At 42.6% G+C, this 16,499-nt stretch overlaps 2 protein-coding genes across 5 annotated transcripts in view; one reads left to right on the top strand and one right to left on the bottom strand.

The window, feature by feature from the left end:
* Fam149b1 (family with sequence similarity 149 member B1) overlaps nucleotides 1–8,396 on the top strand; it is a 35,265-nt gene extending 26,869 nt beyond the window's left edge. For 2 of the 4 annotated variants that reach the window (XM_070020546.1, XM_070020548.1), the window contains 5 exons: nucleotides 1,319–1,543; nucleotides 2,110–2,233; nucleotides 2,436–2,558; nucleotides 4,734–4,803; nucleotides 6,852–8,396. In XM_070020546.1, coding sequence (XP_069876647.1) covers nucleotides 1,319–1,543; nucleotides 2,110–2,233; nucleotides 2,436–2,558; nucleotides 4,734–4,803; nucleotides 6,852–6,925 — 616 coding nt within the window. In that variant the 3' untranslated portion in view covers nucleotides 6,926–8,396. The remainder of the gene's footprint in view (nucleotides 1–1,318; nucleotides 1,544–2,109; nucleotides 2,234–2,435; nucleotides 2,559–4,733; nucleotides 4,804–6,851) is intronic. The other 2 variants (XM_070020547.1, XM_070020551.1) reach the window with 1 other exon arrangement.
* Nucleotides 8,397–10,099: 1,703 nt separating this feature from the next.
* Dnajc9 (DnaJ heat shock protein family (Hsp40) member C9) lies at nucleotides 10,100–16,094 on the bottom strand. The gene is made up of 5 exons (XM_070020554.1): nucleotides 15,792–16,094; nucleotides 15,478–15,618; nucleotides 15,120–15,374; nucleotides 11,139–11,225; nucleotides 10,100–10,610 (listed from the first exon to the last, which is right to left on the bottom strand). Exons 1-5 carry the CDS (start codon nucleotides 15,969–15,971, stop codon nucleotides 10,491–10,493), a joined length of 783 nt encoding a protein of 260 aa, XP_069876655.1. The 5' UTR covers nucleotides 15,972–16,094; the 3' UTR covers nucleotides 10,100–10,490.
* Between the last annotated feature and the right edge of the window lie 405 nt (nucleotides 16,095–16,499).

Genomic DNA, 16,499 nt, shown 5'->3' on the forward strand with positions numbered 1-16,499 from the left:
AAAAAAAAAAAAAAAAAAAAAAACCATGCAAACCATCAAACAGAAATCTGGGTCAAGTGACTGGTTAGAAGCAGGAAGACCACGAAAGAGCTCTTAAAATTCCCAAGGGGTATTCTCTCCAAATTAAGAGGTATTTCATACCAGATGTCAATCAAGTGGCCTCAAAGGTCAAGAAGCTTGCTGAAAACCAAGTGGCAAAACTTAGCTGCTTTATTCTTCCAATTTCCCATTTTACTGCACAGATACTGTCTCCTAATAATCTTACAATAGCCAAACCTCCTCTTATCTGCTTTAAAAGCTTAATAACCACCAATCAAAAAAAAAAAGCCCTAAGAAAAAACTCAAACCTGATTTAGAGTTTAAGTTACTGAAGTGTTTAGGCATGGTGTTTTATCAAATTACTTAAAGTTGTTTTTCTCAGTAGTTTATGCAAATAGGAATCTATTGTGGGCTTAATCCTTTGCCTATTCCTAGCCTTCTAAAGATGTGAACCCCCATACCCCACTCCTGTAGGTTCCAATTAGCTGAGCATTGTGTGTGTGCATGTGTGCATGCACACATGTGTTAATACCAGGCTAAGGTACCAGACTCAGAGACCTGAACTCTCACTAGACTTTGTCACTCATGTCTGGTACTCTCCTTGAGCCTCTCCCTCCAGTCTGGCATTTTGCTAGATTGCTAGATGGGAGTCTCAAGGGCTTTTATATCTGGGATGGCTTCAAACCAAGCTCCTCTGATCTCAACCTCCAGTGTAGCTAGGATTATAGGTGTGAACCACTGGCTTTAGCCCAGCTGGAGCCACACTGATGATCACAATACCTGCCTTTTAGTTCTTTCTAAAGTCATTCCCTTGGCTCAGAAATAATCCCTCCAATCTAGTAAGCAGGTACATGAAAAGTAGCAAACTTGTGGGAAGCACTGTGTGGTAGGTGTCTTCACTGATAGACAAGTGACTATACTGGCAGGTGAGTAATAGACTTGCTTTCTAAATCCCTAGTAATTATAACTGAAAGTATATTTTCCACTTTTACTGACAGATTCTCACTAAGTATAGCACTCATCTATAATCCCAGAACTCAGGAAACTGAGACTGAAGGATTACAAATCTGAGGCCACTCTGGGCTACAAGCAACACCTATCTTTAAAATCAAAATACATTCCCCTAGACATCCTTCCAGAAACTACCAGAAGTTACCAAAAGGTTTCTATTTTTGCTCCTGTCTTTCCTAAATACTTAGAATAAAGGCTTTTTACCCTGTGAATATTATTCCTACATAGTGACCTTTGTTTCATTGTGAGTTTCTGATTTGGCCACTAGTGATCTTGATGACAAGCTACTTATGAGGCCTGGGTCCAGTACCATCCTTTCAACTCGAAATTGGCCAAATCGAGCTTCGGACCTTAGTACATCATCTCTGTTATATACAGTGCAGTCCGCCAGGAGACGTAACCCCCCACCACGTACCCTTCACCCAATCAACACGAGCCATTCACGCACTGGAACACCAAGACCTGTGGAAGAAATCCTCAGAGGATCCCAAGTGTAGGTTTCAAAAGCAGAATTTTTGGAAACTGGTAAAACTGGGGAATATTATATAATGAACATAAACATGACTTAAATATAAGACTTAAGCCTAGAAACTAATTCTTAAGAGGGAGTACGCATCTGTTTAAATCTAACAATAAAAATCTATCAAATAAGTTTAAATGCTAAATACTGGATCTGTTGATTTAGCTAAAGATTTCTATCTTTTTGTTGTTGTTGTTATTGTTTTTGGGTCCAGTCATGGGGCCTGAACACTGGGCCTGGGTGCTGTCCCTCAGCTCTTCAGCTCAAGGCTAGCGCTCTACCACTTGAGCCACAGCAACACTTTGGCTTTTTTTTTCTTTTTTGCTTATGTGGTGCTGAGGAATCGAACTCAGGGCCTCACGCATGCAAGGCAAGCGCTCTACCACTTAGCCACCTTCCCAGCCCCAAGATTTCGATCTTTGAAATTTAAAATCTTTTTATTTAATAATATGGCAGCATTTAAGATTTCTAATCAGTCTGCTTCTGTTGTTACAACTTTCATTCTTTTCTAACTTGCCGTTTGCTGGTGGGATCCGCAGACCAGTGGCAGTCGACTCACTCTCCTCTCCCTCACCAATACCCTTGGGTCGAAATAACCTGCTACCACCTATTGGCACAGCTGAAGTGGACCATCTGCATACCATGGGGCCACCAAGGCAAATGGTATGTCTCCCTGATACTGCCTTTCTATATGCTTACTGTAACACCTCCTATCAGGAATTCTGCCTCATTTGCACTCTGGTCTTAATCAAAAGTACAAGGAGTTCTAATTGATGGACAACACATAGCACTCCAACCCGGGTTGATGTTGTACACTTGTAGGTCCCACTACAAATTTTAACTTTCTGTAACTTGTCTCTTGCAGAAGTCTCATGGCGATTCTAGTCGAGCTCGAAGTGCAGTGAATGAGCCCAAATACCAGCAGCCAAAGGAGAGGATCCTGTTACCTGACTTCTTCTCCAGGCCCAACACAACTCAGTCATTTTTGGTAATGACATAATTCCTATTTGTTCTTGATGGCTGGGGAAGGAGTATGGGGAAAGAACTCGTGTGGTAGGCTTAAGATTTTATCTAGTGGCTTAATTTACTCCAACAATAAGTTGAGGATAGAATAAATTTAAAAAATAGCATTCTGCATATATTTAGTTGAAATTCTGGTTCCTTCCCCAAATTCTTCTCAGTGACATGCCTTATTTTTTTTTTTTTTTTTTTGTCGGTCGTGGGGCTTGAACTCTGGGCCTGGACGCTGTCCCTCAGCTCTTCAGCTCAAGGCGAGCGCTCTACCACTTGAGCTACAGCGCCACTTCCGGTTTTCTGGTGGTTTATTGGAGATAGGAGTCTCATGGTCTTTCTTGCCCAGGCTGGCTTTGAACCGCGATCCTCAGATCTCAGCCTCCTGAGTAGCTAGGATTACAGGCGTGAGCCACCAGCGCCCGGCTAGTGACATGCCTTATCTGTAAACATTTAAAACAATTTCAATATTCTGAGCACAAGCAAAAATGCTAAACCCTAATGCTTATTAGGTGCCTGGTGGAATTACAACAAAAATGGGTCACACAGAGGACTGTGCATTCGTGAGCTTTTCCCACTATGTTTTAACAACCCACACTACCATCTAATTACAGTCTACTTTTAAAGCAGGTAAAATTAATCTTACTAAATTACTTTGAAGCATTTCACAAAGTAGTAGAAAAAAACTTAATTGGGAGACTGGATGCCATGGGATAACCTTTTCCATTTGTAGGTCAGGAGTGCAAGCCCACCTCATCTGCTGAGATAAAAGAGCTTGGAAAGCCGGGTGCCAGTGGCTCACACCTGTAATCCTAGCTACTCTAGAGGCTGAGATCTGAGAATTGTGGTTCAAAGCCAGCCTGGGCAGGAAAGTCCATGAGACTCTTATCTCCAATAAACCACTAGAAGTGGCACTGTGGCTCAAGTGGTAGAGCACTAGCCTTGAGCTGAACAGCTAAGGGACAGCACCCAGGTCCAGAGTTCAAGCCCCACAACCGAAAAAAAAAAATTTTTTTTTAAATGTGCTACTGTTCTTTGGTGCTTTCATCTACAATAGGGATAAGTAAACTACAATTCATGAGCTGTTGTTATAAAGAGTTTATTGGAATAGAACCACCAAGCTCAAGTGTCCTTGGCTGTTTTCACATAACAACTAAGCTGAGCTGTTTTAACAACTGCCATTGCCCACAAAGCCTAAGATAGAAACTACCAGGTCTTTTACCAAAAAAAAAAAAAAAAGCTTGCTGAACTCCTATCTATACAGTATGGGGAACTTCACTGGAAAAAATTCCTTATGTCTTCCTATTCTGTCCAGTGCTTTCAACAGGGAATTTCTTACTCAAGTAACCCCAGCAGGGTGATATATATTAGTCATTAGTCATAATTTTACATTGTACACTCGTTGGGATAGCTTTGAAAAGTTCTTTTTTGTTGGTCATGGGGCTTGAACTCAGTCTGGGTGCTGTCCCTCAGCTCTTCAGCTCAAGGTGCACACTCTACCACTTGATGAGCCACAGCAGCACTTCTGGTTTTCTATTGGTTTATTGGAGATAAGAGTCTCATGGACTTTCCTGCCAGGGATGGCTTTGAACCTCGATTCTCAGATCTTAGCCTCCTGAGTAGCCATCAGGCCTGGCTTGAAATGTTTTTGAATTCTTAAAGCTAAAAAGCAGATGTAAGGCTAAATTTCAATATGATAGTCATAGTTTGACTTTTACTGAAAGAATAGGTTTGCTTTCAAATTAGGAGAAAGCAGATAAGATTCTCTTGGCCCTGCATGGTAGCATATGCCTGTAACCCCAGAACTTGGGAGGCCAAGGCAGGAGAAGCATGGGTTGAAGAGCAGGCTGGGATACCTAGCAAGGCAAACAGAAAAACTCTCCTAGAAGCTAACTGCAATGTTATAGCATATGGATCATGAAATCATCATATATGCTAATACTTCTTAAAGTTATACTAATAAAACTGTAAAACAAATGGATTGGTAGGTACCTGGCTTCAGATTTTCTACTCATAGTGCCTTTAGCCAACTTTAACCTCAGGTTGGTGGATGCTTTTTGCATTTTTTTTAATTTGAAGGGTTCCCTTATAAACCGGGCAAATTGTCTTTTGGGAGAAGTTAAATTTCAAAATATGTCTCATCTTTTTTCAGCCAGATACACAGGATCGTCTTTGTACAGCTGAGTACTCTCATCACACCCGACCTGGCAGGAGATCTGCAGGTACAGATCTGGAGCCACAGCTCTGACCTTACTATGCTATGACCCTACTCCCTCCCTTATATTCCTTTGCTCTAGACTTCCTTCTATTTATAGTTTCTTCCTATCTGTAAATCACCTCAACTTCATTCTGAAGGATAGTTACACTACAGTTAAATTGCTAAAGCCAGAGTTCCACATTTCTGCTGTTTTTTTTTTTCTGCACCATGTAAATGAATCACTCCTCTGATAAACTTTGATTTTTTAATTTAAAAACTTGAACCAAATAATTATCTTTATAGTATTTAGAATATCCCCCTCAAGAACACTGCTTTGATCAGTTTAATACTAGAACAAGAAAAAATTCCCACTATTTTTTTTTTTTTTGCTGATCCTTGGGCTTGAACTCAGGGCCTGGGCACTGTCCCTGAGCCATTGTGCTCAAGGCTAGCAATCTACACCACTTCCAACTTTTTCTGAGTAGTTTATTGGAGATAAGAGTCTCATGGACTTTCCTACCCAGGCTGGCTTTGAACCATGATCCTCAGATCTCAGCCTGTTGAGTAGCTAGGATTATAGGTGTGAGCCACTGGTGCCCAGCTTCCTACTATCATTTTATGCTAATTAAAAAACTGTGTTGAGAGTTGGGGAGGTGGGGAGGGAAGGGATGGTAGGGGAGAAACAAATGAGGGGGTAACAATGCTCAATAGGAAATGTACTCATTATCTTACTCATGTAACCGTAACTCCTCTGTACAGTATCTTTACAATAAAAAATAATGTATTTTAAAAAAACAACAACTGGGCTGAGGGGCTGGGAATGTGGCCTAGTGGTAGGGTGCTTGCCTAGCATGCATGAAGCCCCAGGTTTGATTCCTCAGTACCATACACACAGAAAAAGCCAGAAGTATAAGGTTATAGGATGGCCCATTGTAACACGAGATGTGCAAGACACTATGTTGAAAATGAACTTTACAACTGTGGGGGTGGGGATGGGGGGAGTTGGGGAGTAAAGGGATGGTAGGAAAAAAACAAAGGAGGGAAGGTAACAATGCTTGATAGGAAATGGATTCATTATCTTGCTCATGTAACTGTAACCCCTCTGTACAGTATCTTTACAATTAAAAAATATATAATAATAATAATAAAAAGCTGGAAGTGATACTGTGGCTCAAGTGGTAGAGCTCTAGCCTTGAGCTGAAGAGCTCAGGGACAGCGCCCAGGCCCAGAGTTCAAGCCCTATGACAGACCAAAAAAAAAAAAAAAAAGGGCTGACAGCATGGTCAAAGCCATAAAGCACCTGCCTAGCACCTGTACACTCTAGTAGCCACCCAAAAAAAATTTTTTAAACATCAGAATAGGGAAAGTCTTGGGCTGGGAAGGTGGCTCAGTGGTAGAGCGCTTGCCTTGCATGCCAGAGGCCCTGGGTTTGATTCCTCAGCACCACATAAGCAAAAAGAAAAAAGCTGGAAGTGGCGCTGTGGCTCAAGTGGTAGAGCGCTAGCCTGAAGAGCTGAGGGACAGCGCCCAGGCCCAGAGTTCAGGCCCACGACCGGACCCAAAAAAAAAAAAAAAAAGAATAGGGAAAGTCTTAAATGTTTTTCTTTTATTTTTAGTCTTTTAAGTTATATTCTGTAACTTAGTAAGAGTTTAGCACCTTTGGTCAAGTCTAACTACTGGCACTTAGGTGGTGGGGCAGATACCTGAGTCCTTTTTATTTATGGCCTCTTCTACAAACTAGGTTTACTGCTTTCTTAAGACTATAGGAGCTTTTTTCTTCATTTTTATATGATAAAATGTGTAAATGTAGGCTTTACAGCCTTGGAAAAATATGTTCTTTACTACTTAGTCCTGTTTCCAAATTTTGCTCCAATAACTACAGCAAAACTACAGCTCTCAATGGCTGGGAATGTTGGCTAAAGTCCTGGCATGGCTGCCTGGCAATCATGAGACCCCAAGTTCAAACCCCAGGATGGTAAAACAAAAAACTAACAGCCCAAGATAGGAAATTTGATATTGCTAAGACTAGACTGTTAGCTAATAGTACTCTATGATCTCATCTGTGTTTGACAGGTCCTCAGTTCCATGGGTCTACAAAATCCCAAAGCAGGGGTGGACCAATCTCTAGAACCAAGCAAGGACTATAGGTCAAATGAGAAGAACCCATTAGGTTGCAGCAAACACAAGAGAAGACTTCATGAATCAGTGTTCAATCATCACATGATACAGAGTTTGTACTAGATCAACACACACCCACCTTCCTGAAGAGTTATTCTGATACAACTGATGGGAAAAACACGAGTATCCACCAAAGACTGCATGGGTACTGTTTCTGCCTCCAGTTATGTCTTCTTTCAGCATAAGTCAACCTCTTCCAATGGACAGTGAAGATTGTACCCAAAGATGTAACAATGAATAATTATGCCCAAATCACTACTCATGTTGTCTGTTAACAATAATCAGTTCGATTATTATAGGATCTCGAAAGGATTTATACACAAAAAGCAACAAATAATTGTTTGATAATATCACTGGCTTAAGAATAGCTGCTTATATTAATATCTGGAAAATTGTACTCAGGTTTAAGTCAATGTAAGAGACAGTATTATGAACAGTTTGAGCTACTTATCCAATAAATGTCATTCCTACAGCTTTCTCTTTAGATGTTCAGTATCAGAATGAAATGGAAGGGCTTAGTAAAGACATAGCACTGGAATAAAGTAACATAACAAATTGTCACTTTTTGTTCCCTCAGAAAAGACAGGTCAATCTTTTTTTTTTTTTTTTGGGGGGGGGTCCAGTCGTGATGCCTGAACTCTGGGCCTGGGCGCTGTCCCTCAGCTCTTCAGCTCAAGGCTAGCACTCTACCACTTGAGCCACAGTGCCACTTCTGGCTTTTTTCTTTTTGCTTATGTGGTGCTGAGGAATCGAACCCAGGGCCTCGGGCATGCAAGACAAGCACTCTACCACTGAGCCACCTTCCCACCCCCGAAGACAGGTCAATCTTATATTATGCCTGCTTGAGATCAGATTATGCTGATTTTCTTGGTACTTTTCTTCTAAAGCTAAGAAAGTTATTATTAAAAAGTAATTTGCAAATAACCAATGCAAAAAAGGCTGGCAACGTGACTAAAATTAGAGTGCCTGCCTAGCAAGTAAAAGGCCTTGAGTTCAAATCCCAGGACTGCTAAAATGTAATAAATATGATACTTTGCACATCTTGATTTTTGAAAACCAAGATAGCCTTAAATATAACTGTGGGAGTTAGTCAAGTATAAACTTGTCCTCAGCGCAGCAGTAGAGAATTTTGGCATTCTGATCTTTATCACAGACATTTTCTCAAAGGCACTCATGAATATAGCAATGGTTTCACTATGCCTTAAGTTCACTTTAATTTCATTGAATACTAAACAATTATCACTTCAATTTTAGACTTTACTGTTAATTTTCAGAGTGAATAAATTCAAATAATCATAAATTGAGGTAACTATTACAAATGTGTTCTAATGTTATCATAGGAAGACAGATGGTTCAAACAATCTGCATTAGATTGCATTTTAATACAATTAAAGAGTATTTTCAATGTGTAATCACAAACTAAAAATGTGTCATGTGCTTACCTTATATAAATTATGATGTTCATTAGCAAAAGGTTTTTTTTCTTTTTTTTGGGGTCCAGTAATGGGGGCTGAACTCTGGGCCTGGGCGCTGTCCCTCAGCTCTTCAGCTCAAGGTTAGCACTCTACCACTTGAGCCAAAGTGCCACTTCTGGCTTTTTTTTTTTTTTTTTTATTGTAAAGAGACTATACAGAGGGTTACAGTTCCGTGAGTGAGGTAATGAGTACACTTCCTCTTGAACATTGTTACCCCCTCCATTGTTTTCCCCCTACCATCCCCTCCCTCCCTCCCTTCCCCGAGGTTTTGTTTTTTTTTTATTGTGATTAAGTGATTACATAATTTCCGGAAATTCACAGTATTGTGGAATAATGATGCTCATTTAAAGTCACAAGTTCATTCTAACTTTCCTGGAGCAAATTGTCTATTAGTCTGTAACATATAACGGTGTTCACATGTTATATACCATACATGTGATCAGCAGCATGGGGATATTTAGTAGTGATTCAACCAGATGAGTGGGAGTTCGTTTCTTAAGTCCTGTTAGTTTTGTCATATCAACACTTCTGGCTTTTTTTTTTTCCTGCTTATGTGGTGCGGAGGAATCGAACCTAGGGCCTAATGCATACAAGGCAAGCGCTCTACCACTGAGCCACCTTCCCAGCCCAGCAAAAGGTTTTTTAGTGCATATAGTATATTAGTGTACAAATCAATTTAAAGTTGAAAAGTCCTTAAAAAATGCCCTATATAGGGCTGGGAAGGTGACTTAGTGGTAGAATGCTTACCTAGCATGATGAGGCCTTGGGTTCAATTCCTTAGTACCACATAAACAGAAAATGCTGGAAGTGGCACTGTGGCTCAAGTGGTAGAACACTAGCCTTGAGCACACAGAGAGGCTCAGGGACAGTACCTAAGCCCTGAGTTGAAGCCCCAGGACTGGCGCCCAAAAAAACAAAACAAAAGCTAGTCTCTTATAGTTCTAATGAGTCAGTACTATGACTACACTGTAAGAAAAAGTTTGATATCTATATCTATATATCTATCTAGATATCAGATTATATCTCTAAGAATTCGCTTAGCCCAATTCCCTTACATGTATACTAATTTTACAGATGTAGAAAGCAGCTCAACCAGCTGAGTGATCTGCCTAAGGACACTTGAGACAGTGCTACATTTGGGCGGGGGGGGGTCTGGTCATGGGGCCTGAACTCTGGGCCTGGGTGCTGACCCTCAGCTCTTCAGCTCAAGGCTAGCACTCTACCACTTGAGCCACAGCACCACTTCCAGCTTTTTTCTTTTTGCTTATGTGGTGCTGAGGAATCGAACTCAGGGCCTCAGGCATGCAAGGCCAAGTGCTCTACCACTGAGCCACCTTCCCAGCCCAGTGCTACATTTCTTTTTTTTTTGGGGGGGTCCGGTCGTGGGGCCTGAACTCTGGGCCTGGGCGCTGTCCCTCAGCTCTTCAGCTCAAGGCTAGCACTCTACCACTATGAGCCACAGCACCACTTCCAGCTTTTTTCTTTTTGCTTATGTGGTGCTGAGGAATCGAACCCAGGGCCTCGAGCATGCAAGGCAAGCGCTCTACCACTGAGCCACCTTCCCAGCCCAGTGCTACATTTCTTTATGCCACTGAAACTGGACTGCTGTGGTGCTGACTAGTTAGTTTTGTCATCTATCAACTGAATCATTTAAAAAACCACCAGAACTTAATATTTTACTTGTTTATTAGTTACATATGTCTTACAAAAATGTTAAAGGCAATGTGAATACCTGTTTCCCCTGTAGTAAAAGGATAGAGTAGAGCACCTGTTCTAATGGAAGTGCACATCACTGAAAGCAATTCAGAGTTCCCTGGGCAGAAGGCCCAGGAAGCAAGTGCTGTGGGGAAGGATATTTCCTCCCATCTATCAATATACTCCTTCTTGAGGACCTCATAGTGGGTCAAATTAATCCTAAGAAATACTAAAATCAGGTTCTGCTTGGTTTAGTTTTGAATCTTGGCAGGAAAGAATTTCAAAGGTTTGCCTTTAAATCTTGACCGGGCCTTGCCTGTCATACCAATGAATACCTAAGGATCTTTAAAGAGAAAAAATTCCATTACTTCTTTTCTTTCTTGACAGCCGTTTTTTTCCTTCCTCCTTTGGAAGGTTTGCAGTATTTTGCTTCCATCTGAGCCAGAAAACTGTCCATTTCCTTTTGCCGATCCTTTTGTCTGCTCTGTTTGAGAAGTTAAAACACAGGCTTTCAAAAGTTAATACTAGGCACCAACATGGAAAGTTCTTTATCGTTACCAGGGATGAGGGCATAGGAATAGTAGATGAGGAGTGACTGTTAAGGTATTAGGTTTCTTTTGGAGTGGTGAAATGTTCTTGCATTGCAGTGGTAATGACTGTTCAATTTTGCAAATACAATAAAAACCACTGAATTTTAACTCTCAAAAACCCCAAATAGGTTTTAATAGGTTACTTAAATACCACAAAGTAAATAAGCAACTGTAAAGAGAACATAAGAAAACTTAAGGGGCTGGGAAGGTGGCTCAGTGGTAGAGCGCTTGCCTTGCAAGCCTGAGGCCCTGGGTTTGATTCCTTAGCACCATATAAGCAAAAAGAAAAGCTGGAAGTGGTGCTGTGGCTCAAGTGGTAGAGCGCTAGCCTTGAGCTGAAGAGCTGAGGGACAGTGCCCAGGCCCAGAGTTCAGGCCCCACAACCGGACCCAAAAAAAAAAAAAGAAAACTTAAAATTTTACCTGAATGAGTGCTTTCAAATTATCTACTCCTTCTTCAAGCCCCAACTCTCTTCTGCTCTTTTCTGCTTCTTTAGCCTCTTCTTCAGCCTGAGATAGAATTTCATAAGATTCTCCACAGCAACCAGGAAATACTTAAAATATTCCTTTCCCTCCATCAAATCTTTAAGACCTTTTCAATTTTAGGACTACGCAAATGTCATTCATTAGAAGACCACGAACATTGCTAAGAGGAAGCAGTAGATCCTGATTCTAATCAACATATCATATAGGGTCTCTCTTTTTTTTTGTGGCCAGGCTGGCCTTAAACCATGATCTTCCTATCTGCACCTCCCAAGTAGCTAAGCTTACAAGCATGAGCCATCAGAAATGTTTCTTTTTCATGATGGTATTTGGGCTTGAATGCAGTGCCTCTGAGTAAAACACTGCTCAGGGTAACACTGACCAAAAAGCATTATACTCAACCTGACTTACAGAATTGTCACTTCTTTATATAATTACTTAATTCATAATAAATGAGAAAAAATTGGGGGCTAGAATGTAGCTCAGGAGCAAAGCACTTGCCTTGGAGGTGCAATGTCCTGGGTTCAATCACCAGTACCAAAATAGAAAAGAAAAAAAAAAATTAATTGCTCAAGCTTTCTTGCCCACTTATGGCTAGTGTTCTACCACATAAGCCACACATCTTCAGTCCAGCATTTTGCTGGTTAATTGGAAATAGAGTGTCATAGACCTTTCTGTGGTTTTGGCTTTGAACTGTAATCCCCCAAGTCTCAAACTCTTCAATACCTAGGATAACAGGCATGGGCCACTGGGGCTCAACTTAACTTTCTCTACCTGTTTTTGAAGATACATTTACCAAATTTTCCAAAATACTGTAAGAATACTTAAGGACAGCAACTATGGCATTAAGTGGTCCTAAGCCCTGATGAATTTTGTAAAAAAGAATGAACCAGGAGTTAGTGGCTCATGCTTATAATCCTACCTACTCAGGAGTCTTGAGTTCTGAGCACTGAGGTTCAAAGCCAGCTCAGGCAGTAAGTCTGTGAGACTTACTGTGAGGCAGGAAGTGGAGTTGTGGCTTAAGTGATAGAGTACCAGCTTTGATCAAAAAGCTCAAGGACAGTGCCCAGGTCCAGATTCAAGCCCTACGACTGGTACAGACACAAAAAAAGAATGCCTTGTTTTTGGATTTTTGGGGGGGATCAGTCATAGGACTTGAACTCTAGGCTTGAGCGCTGTCCCTCAGCTCTTCAGCTCAAGGCTATCACTCTATCACCTGAGCCACAGCACCACTTCTGGTTCTCTGGTGGTTAATTAGAAATTAGTGTCTCATGGACTTTCCTCCTGGGCTGGCTTTAAACCGTGATCCTCAGATCTCTGCCTCCTGAGTAGCAAGATTACAGGCATAACCACTTGTGCCTGGCTAAGGATGCTATTGATACTGGATATTTTAACAAATTAGGATCATGTTATCCCAAAAGAGACTTTTTATATTCAAATAATCTACAAAACTTCAGAATCCCTCCTCCCAAGTTTGCTCAACAGGATCTCAAAACTACCTTTTCACCAGCTGCTGGTGGTTCACACTTATAATGCTACTCAGAAGGCTGAGATCTGAAAACCACAGTTCAAAGCCAGCCTATGGAAGCAAAGTCTGTAAGATTGTTTTGATTTTGTTTTTGTCGGTCATGGAGCCTGAACTCTGGGCCTGAGCACTGTCCCATAGCTCTTCAGCTCAAGGCTATCGCCCTACCACTTGAGCCAAAGCGCCACTTCCAGCTTTTTCTGCTTATGTGGTGCTGAGGAATCGAACCCAGGGCCTCATGCATGCAAGGCAAGCACTCTACCACTGAGCCACCTTCCCAGCCCCAGTCCGTAAGATTCTTATCTCCAATTAACCACCTGAAAACCAGAAGTGGGGCTGTGGCTCAAAGTGGTTGAGTGTTAGCCTTGAGCAAAGGAACTCGAGTTACAGTGCCCAGGCCCTTGACCTATCTTCACACCACAGGAAGTTTCTGATGCTGTAAAGCCTTTACTGTATACAGCTGTGTTCAGTTTTCCCAGAGAAAACATCTGTGAGCCTGAACTTAAGCGGAAAAAGCCCATGAAACAAAATGATGATCTCAATAAGACATTGCCTTATTGCCCTCACCAGATAACCTGACCCTCTACACAGACCCTTTAATTTTCACCCAGAACAAAAAAGTCAGTTATTCTCTGCATTCCACCTTGTACCTAAAGCTGCAGATCTTCCTGACCCAGTTGGGAATAAGAAAGGGTAAGTACCTCTACAAGACACAATCCTCCTCGGGCGCCAGTGGCTCACGCCTGTAATCCTAGCTACTCAGGAGGCTGAGATCTGAGGATTGTGGTTCAAAGCCAGCCCGGGAAGGAAAGTCCGTGAGACTCTGATCTCCAATAAACCACTAGAAAACCGGAAGTGGCACTGTGGCTCAAGTGGTAGAGTGCTCGCCTTGAGCTGAAGAGCTGAGGGACAATGCCCAAGCCCAGAGTTCAAGCCCCATGACAGACCAAAAAAAAGAAAAAAGAAAAAAAAATCACAATCCTCAAAACTATGTATGTATGTGTATATATATGTGGGTGTGAGTCCAACCCAAGAATCAAAGGCCCCAAAATCTGCACTGTTACTCATGACTATAATCCTAGCTACTTGAGAGGCTTGAGATTGAAAAGGTGTTTCAGGTCAATCTAGGCATAAAAAGTCCAAAGTCTCCATTTCATCAGAAGTTGAGCTTGTTGGTTCATGCCTGTCATCCTTGCTACAATAGTAAGACCATACAGCAGGCAGATTTTCACTACAAGCACACACCTGAATAGGAAATTAAAACCATATCTCATCTGCCAAACAAGGATAAGGCCCTGAGATCAAGGAAAATAAGTTTTTTTTTAAACATAAATGTACACATTTATAGAGTAAGAGAAGGGAATATGGAGATTAAGTTCAGGGCCTAGCACAAGCTAAGCAAGCAATCCATTACTGAGCCACTCCTCCTACTCCCCAGATCTTAACTTTTTTTTTTTTTTTGAGATAAGAGTATACTATGTGGACCAGGCTGACCTCAAACTTGAAATCCTCCTGCTTTAATCTACCCAGTGCTTAAATTTTAAGTGTACATCACCTGTTAACAAGACACAATCTTTACCTGTCTGTCACCTAACTCAAGACCATTGTTTCTACTATATACCTGGACTCCATAATTCATCACTTAAGAAATGCTTCCACAGGTCTGGGAAGGGGGCACAGTGGTAGAGTGCTTGCCTTGCATGCATGAGGCCCTGGGTTCGATTCCTCAGCACCACATAAGCAGAAAAAGCCAGAAGTGGCACTGTGGCTCAAGTGGTAGAGTGCTAGCCTTGAGCTGAAGAGCTGAGGGACAGCACCCAGGCCCAGAGTTCAGGCCCCAGGAACAGGAAAAAAAAAAAAAAAAAAGCTTCAATAAAGATACAAGAGCTTCAACAAAGATACAAGAACTAGCCAACATGACATTATTTCACTGTCATTTTTAGGTAATATAACTTAATTTAAACAACTCATACAGTACAATCACCTTGAACATAACATACCAAAATAATAAAGAGGGTTTTCCTATTTAGATGAGTGCTACAGAACAAATCATGTTTACCCCAGTTCATATTTCTTTTTCTTTTTTTTTTTTGGGGGGGGGGGTCCGGTCGTGGGGCCTGAACTCTGGGCCTGGGCGCTGTCCCTCAGCTCTTCAGTTCAAGGCTAGCGCTCTACCACTTGAGCCATAGCGCCACTTCCGGCTTTTTTCTTTTTGCTTATGTGGTGCTGAGGAATGGAACCCAGGGCCTATGCATGCAAGGCAAGCGCTCTACCACTGAGCCACCTTCCCAGCTCCCCCAGTTCATATTTCAATGGTCGTTTACTTCCACAATCCCAAATACCTTCAGAACTTTTGGAAACAGTGTGTAAATTATCTATAGTATTCAATTGCTTACCCTCCTCTTCCTGGCATTCATCTTTTGTTTTGATTCTTTGACAAAGGCTTTATAGGAGGGGACCTCTCTGGCATCGATAGCTTGTTGAATGATGTTTCTTATCCTGGATTCTTCTGTGTACTGCACGCAAAGCACAGACTCCATGATCTGGTCCATGTCACCCTTGAAGTCCAGATAGGCCTGTTTAATATCAGCCAGCTCTTCTTCGGAACCTTTGTAAGTCTTCTCGAACGCCTGAATGTCCTCTAGAGATATCTAATAAGGAAAATTACTATAACCTCAAGAAATATGTTAGAAATAAAAGGTATATTTGCTGAGTAATACGAACTATCACAAGGAAATCTCCAAAGTCCTCTACCTTTTTAAAGAGCAACCTCCAATACGCCTCCCAGTCGCGGTCCTGATTGAGCCCGGCAGAGTCCTCGTCCACTGCTCCCTGCTCATCGTACACGGTTCTCTGCTCCTTGTCGCTGAGAACGGCGTAGACTCTGCCCAAGATCTGCATGGAAAGAGCGTCGGAAAGTCACCCTCGTACATTCTCTCAAACGGCGCCCGGAGAGGTTAATTGCTGGGAAACAGCTGCTCGAGGCCCACGAAGCTCCCCTGGCGCGGCGGCGAGCGGCTGGAAGACCGGGGGGCGCCCGGCGGCCGGTCGGAAGCTGGCCCTCGCACCTGGAAACGGCGGGTGGCGTCCTCCTTGCGGCTCTCTTCCACCCGGTCGGGATGCACCAGCAGGGAGACCTTGTGGTAGCCACGTCGGATCTCGCCGTCCGAAGCCTCTCGCCGCACGCCCAGCACCCGGTAAAGGTCGGCGGTTCCGAACACTTGTTCGCACAGCTCTAGCAGCCCCATACTGGGGAGGGGCTGCGTCCGCAAAGCCCGCAAGTTGCAGCTGCACTAACCCGTTCCACACCACTCCCGTTTTCCCGCTCAAAAAGCCTAAGGCGCCTGCGTCACAAGAGGCGCGGAAGGGGAGGAGCCACGCCCACAGAGCAGTGCTTTGCGACTGCCGCAAAACCGGCGTGCCCTGGGCCCGCTGGGAAACCAGGCCTGGAGAATGCTAGCCTGGGACCGGATGTATAGGGCGAGAACGTTCTTCTGCTGGATTGCACATAGCTGATCCAGCGCGTTTTTTCCTCAGTAGGGAAGTATGGCGTGCTCGGTCTTTTCCGCGAAATTCCAGTTCAAGCTTACTAGTGCTTTGACGCATGGATTATCCCCACATGATATAACCGCTTGTTTTGTTTTTTTAGATTAGATCCCTCAACACAGTACAAATGTAGACCCAAGTAATTTTGGAACCTACAAGTTAGGACTACTGAAGAAGCATTTCCTAAACCCCTGCAGGGGATGAGGGGGAAACATCAATCTTGGGGCCTG

The sequence above is a fragment of the Dipodomys merriami genome, unplaced genomic scaffold (genome assembly GCF_024711535.1).
Source record: "Dipodomys merriami isolate MVZ:Mamm:240054 unplaced genomic scaffold, mDipMer1.0.p SCAF_14, whole genome shotgun sequence".
NCBI lineage: Eukaryota > Metazoa > Chordata > Mammalia > Rodentia > Heteromyidae > Dipodomys > Dipodomys merriami.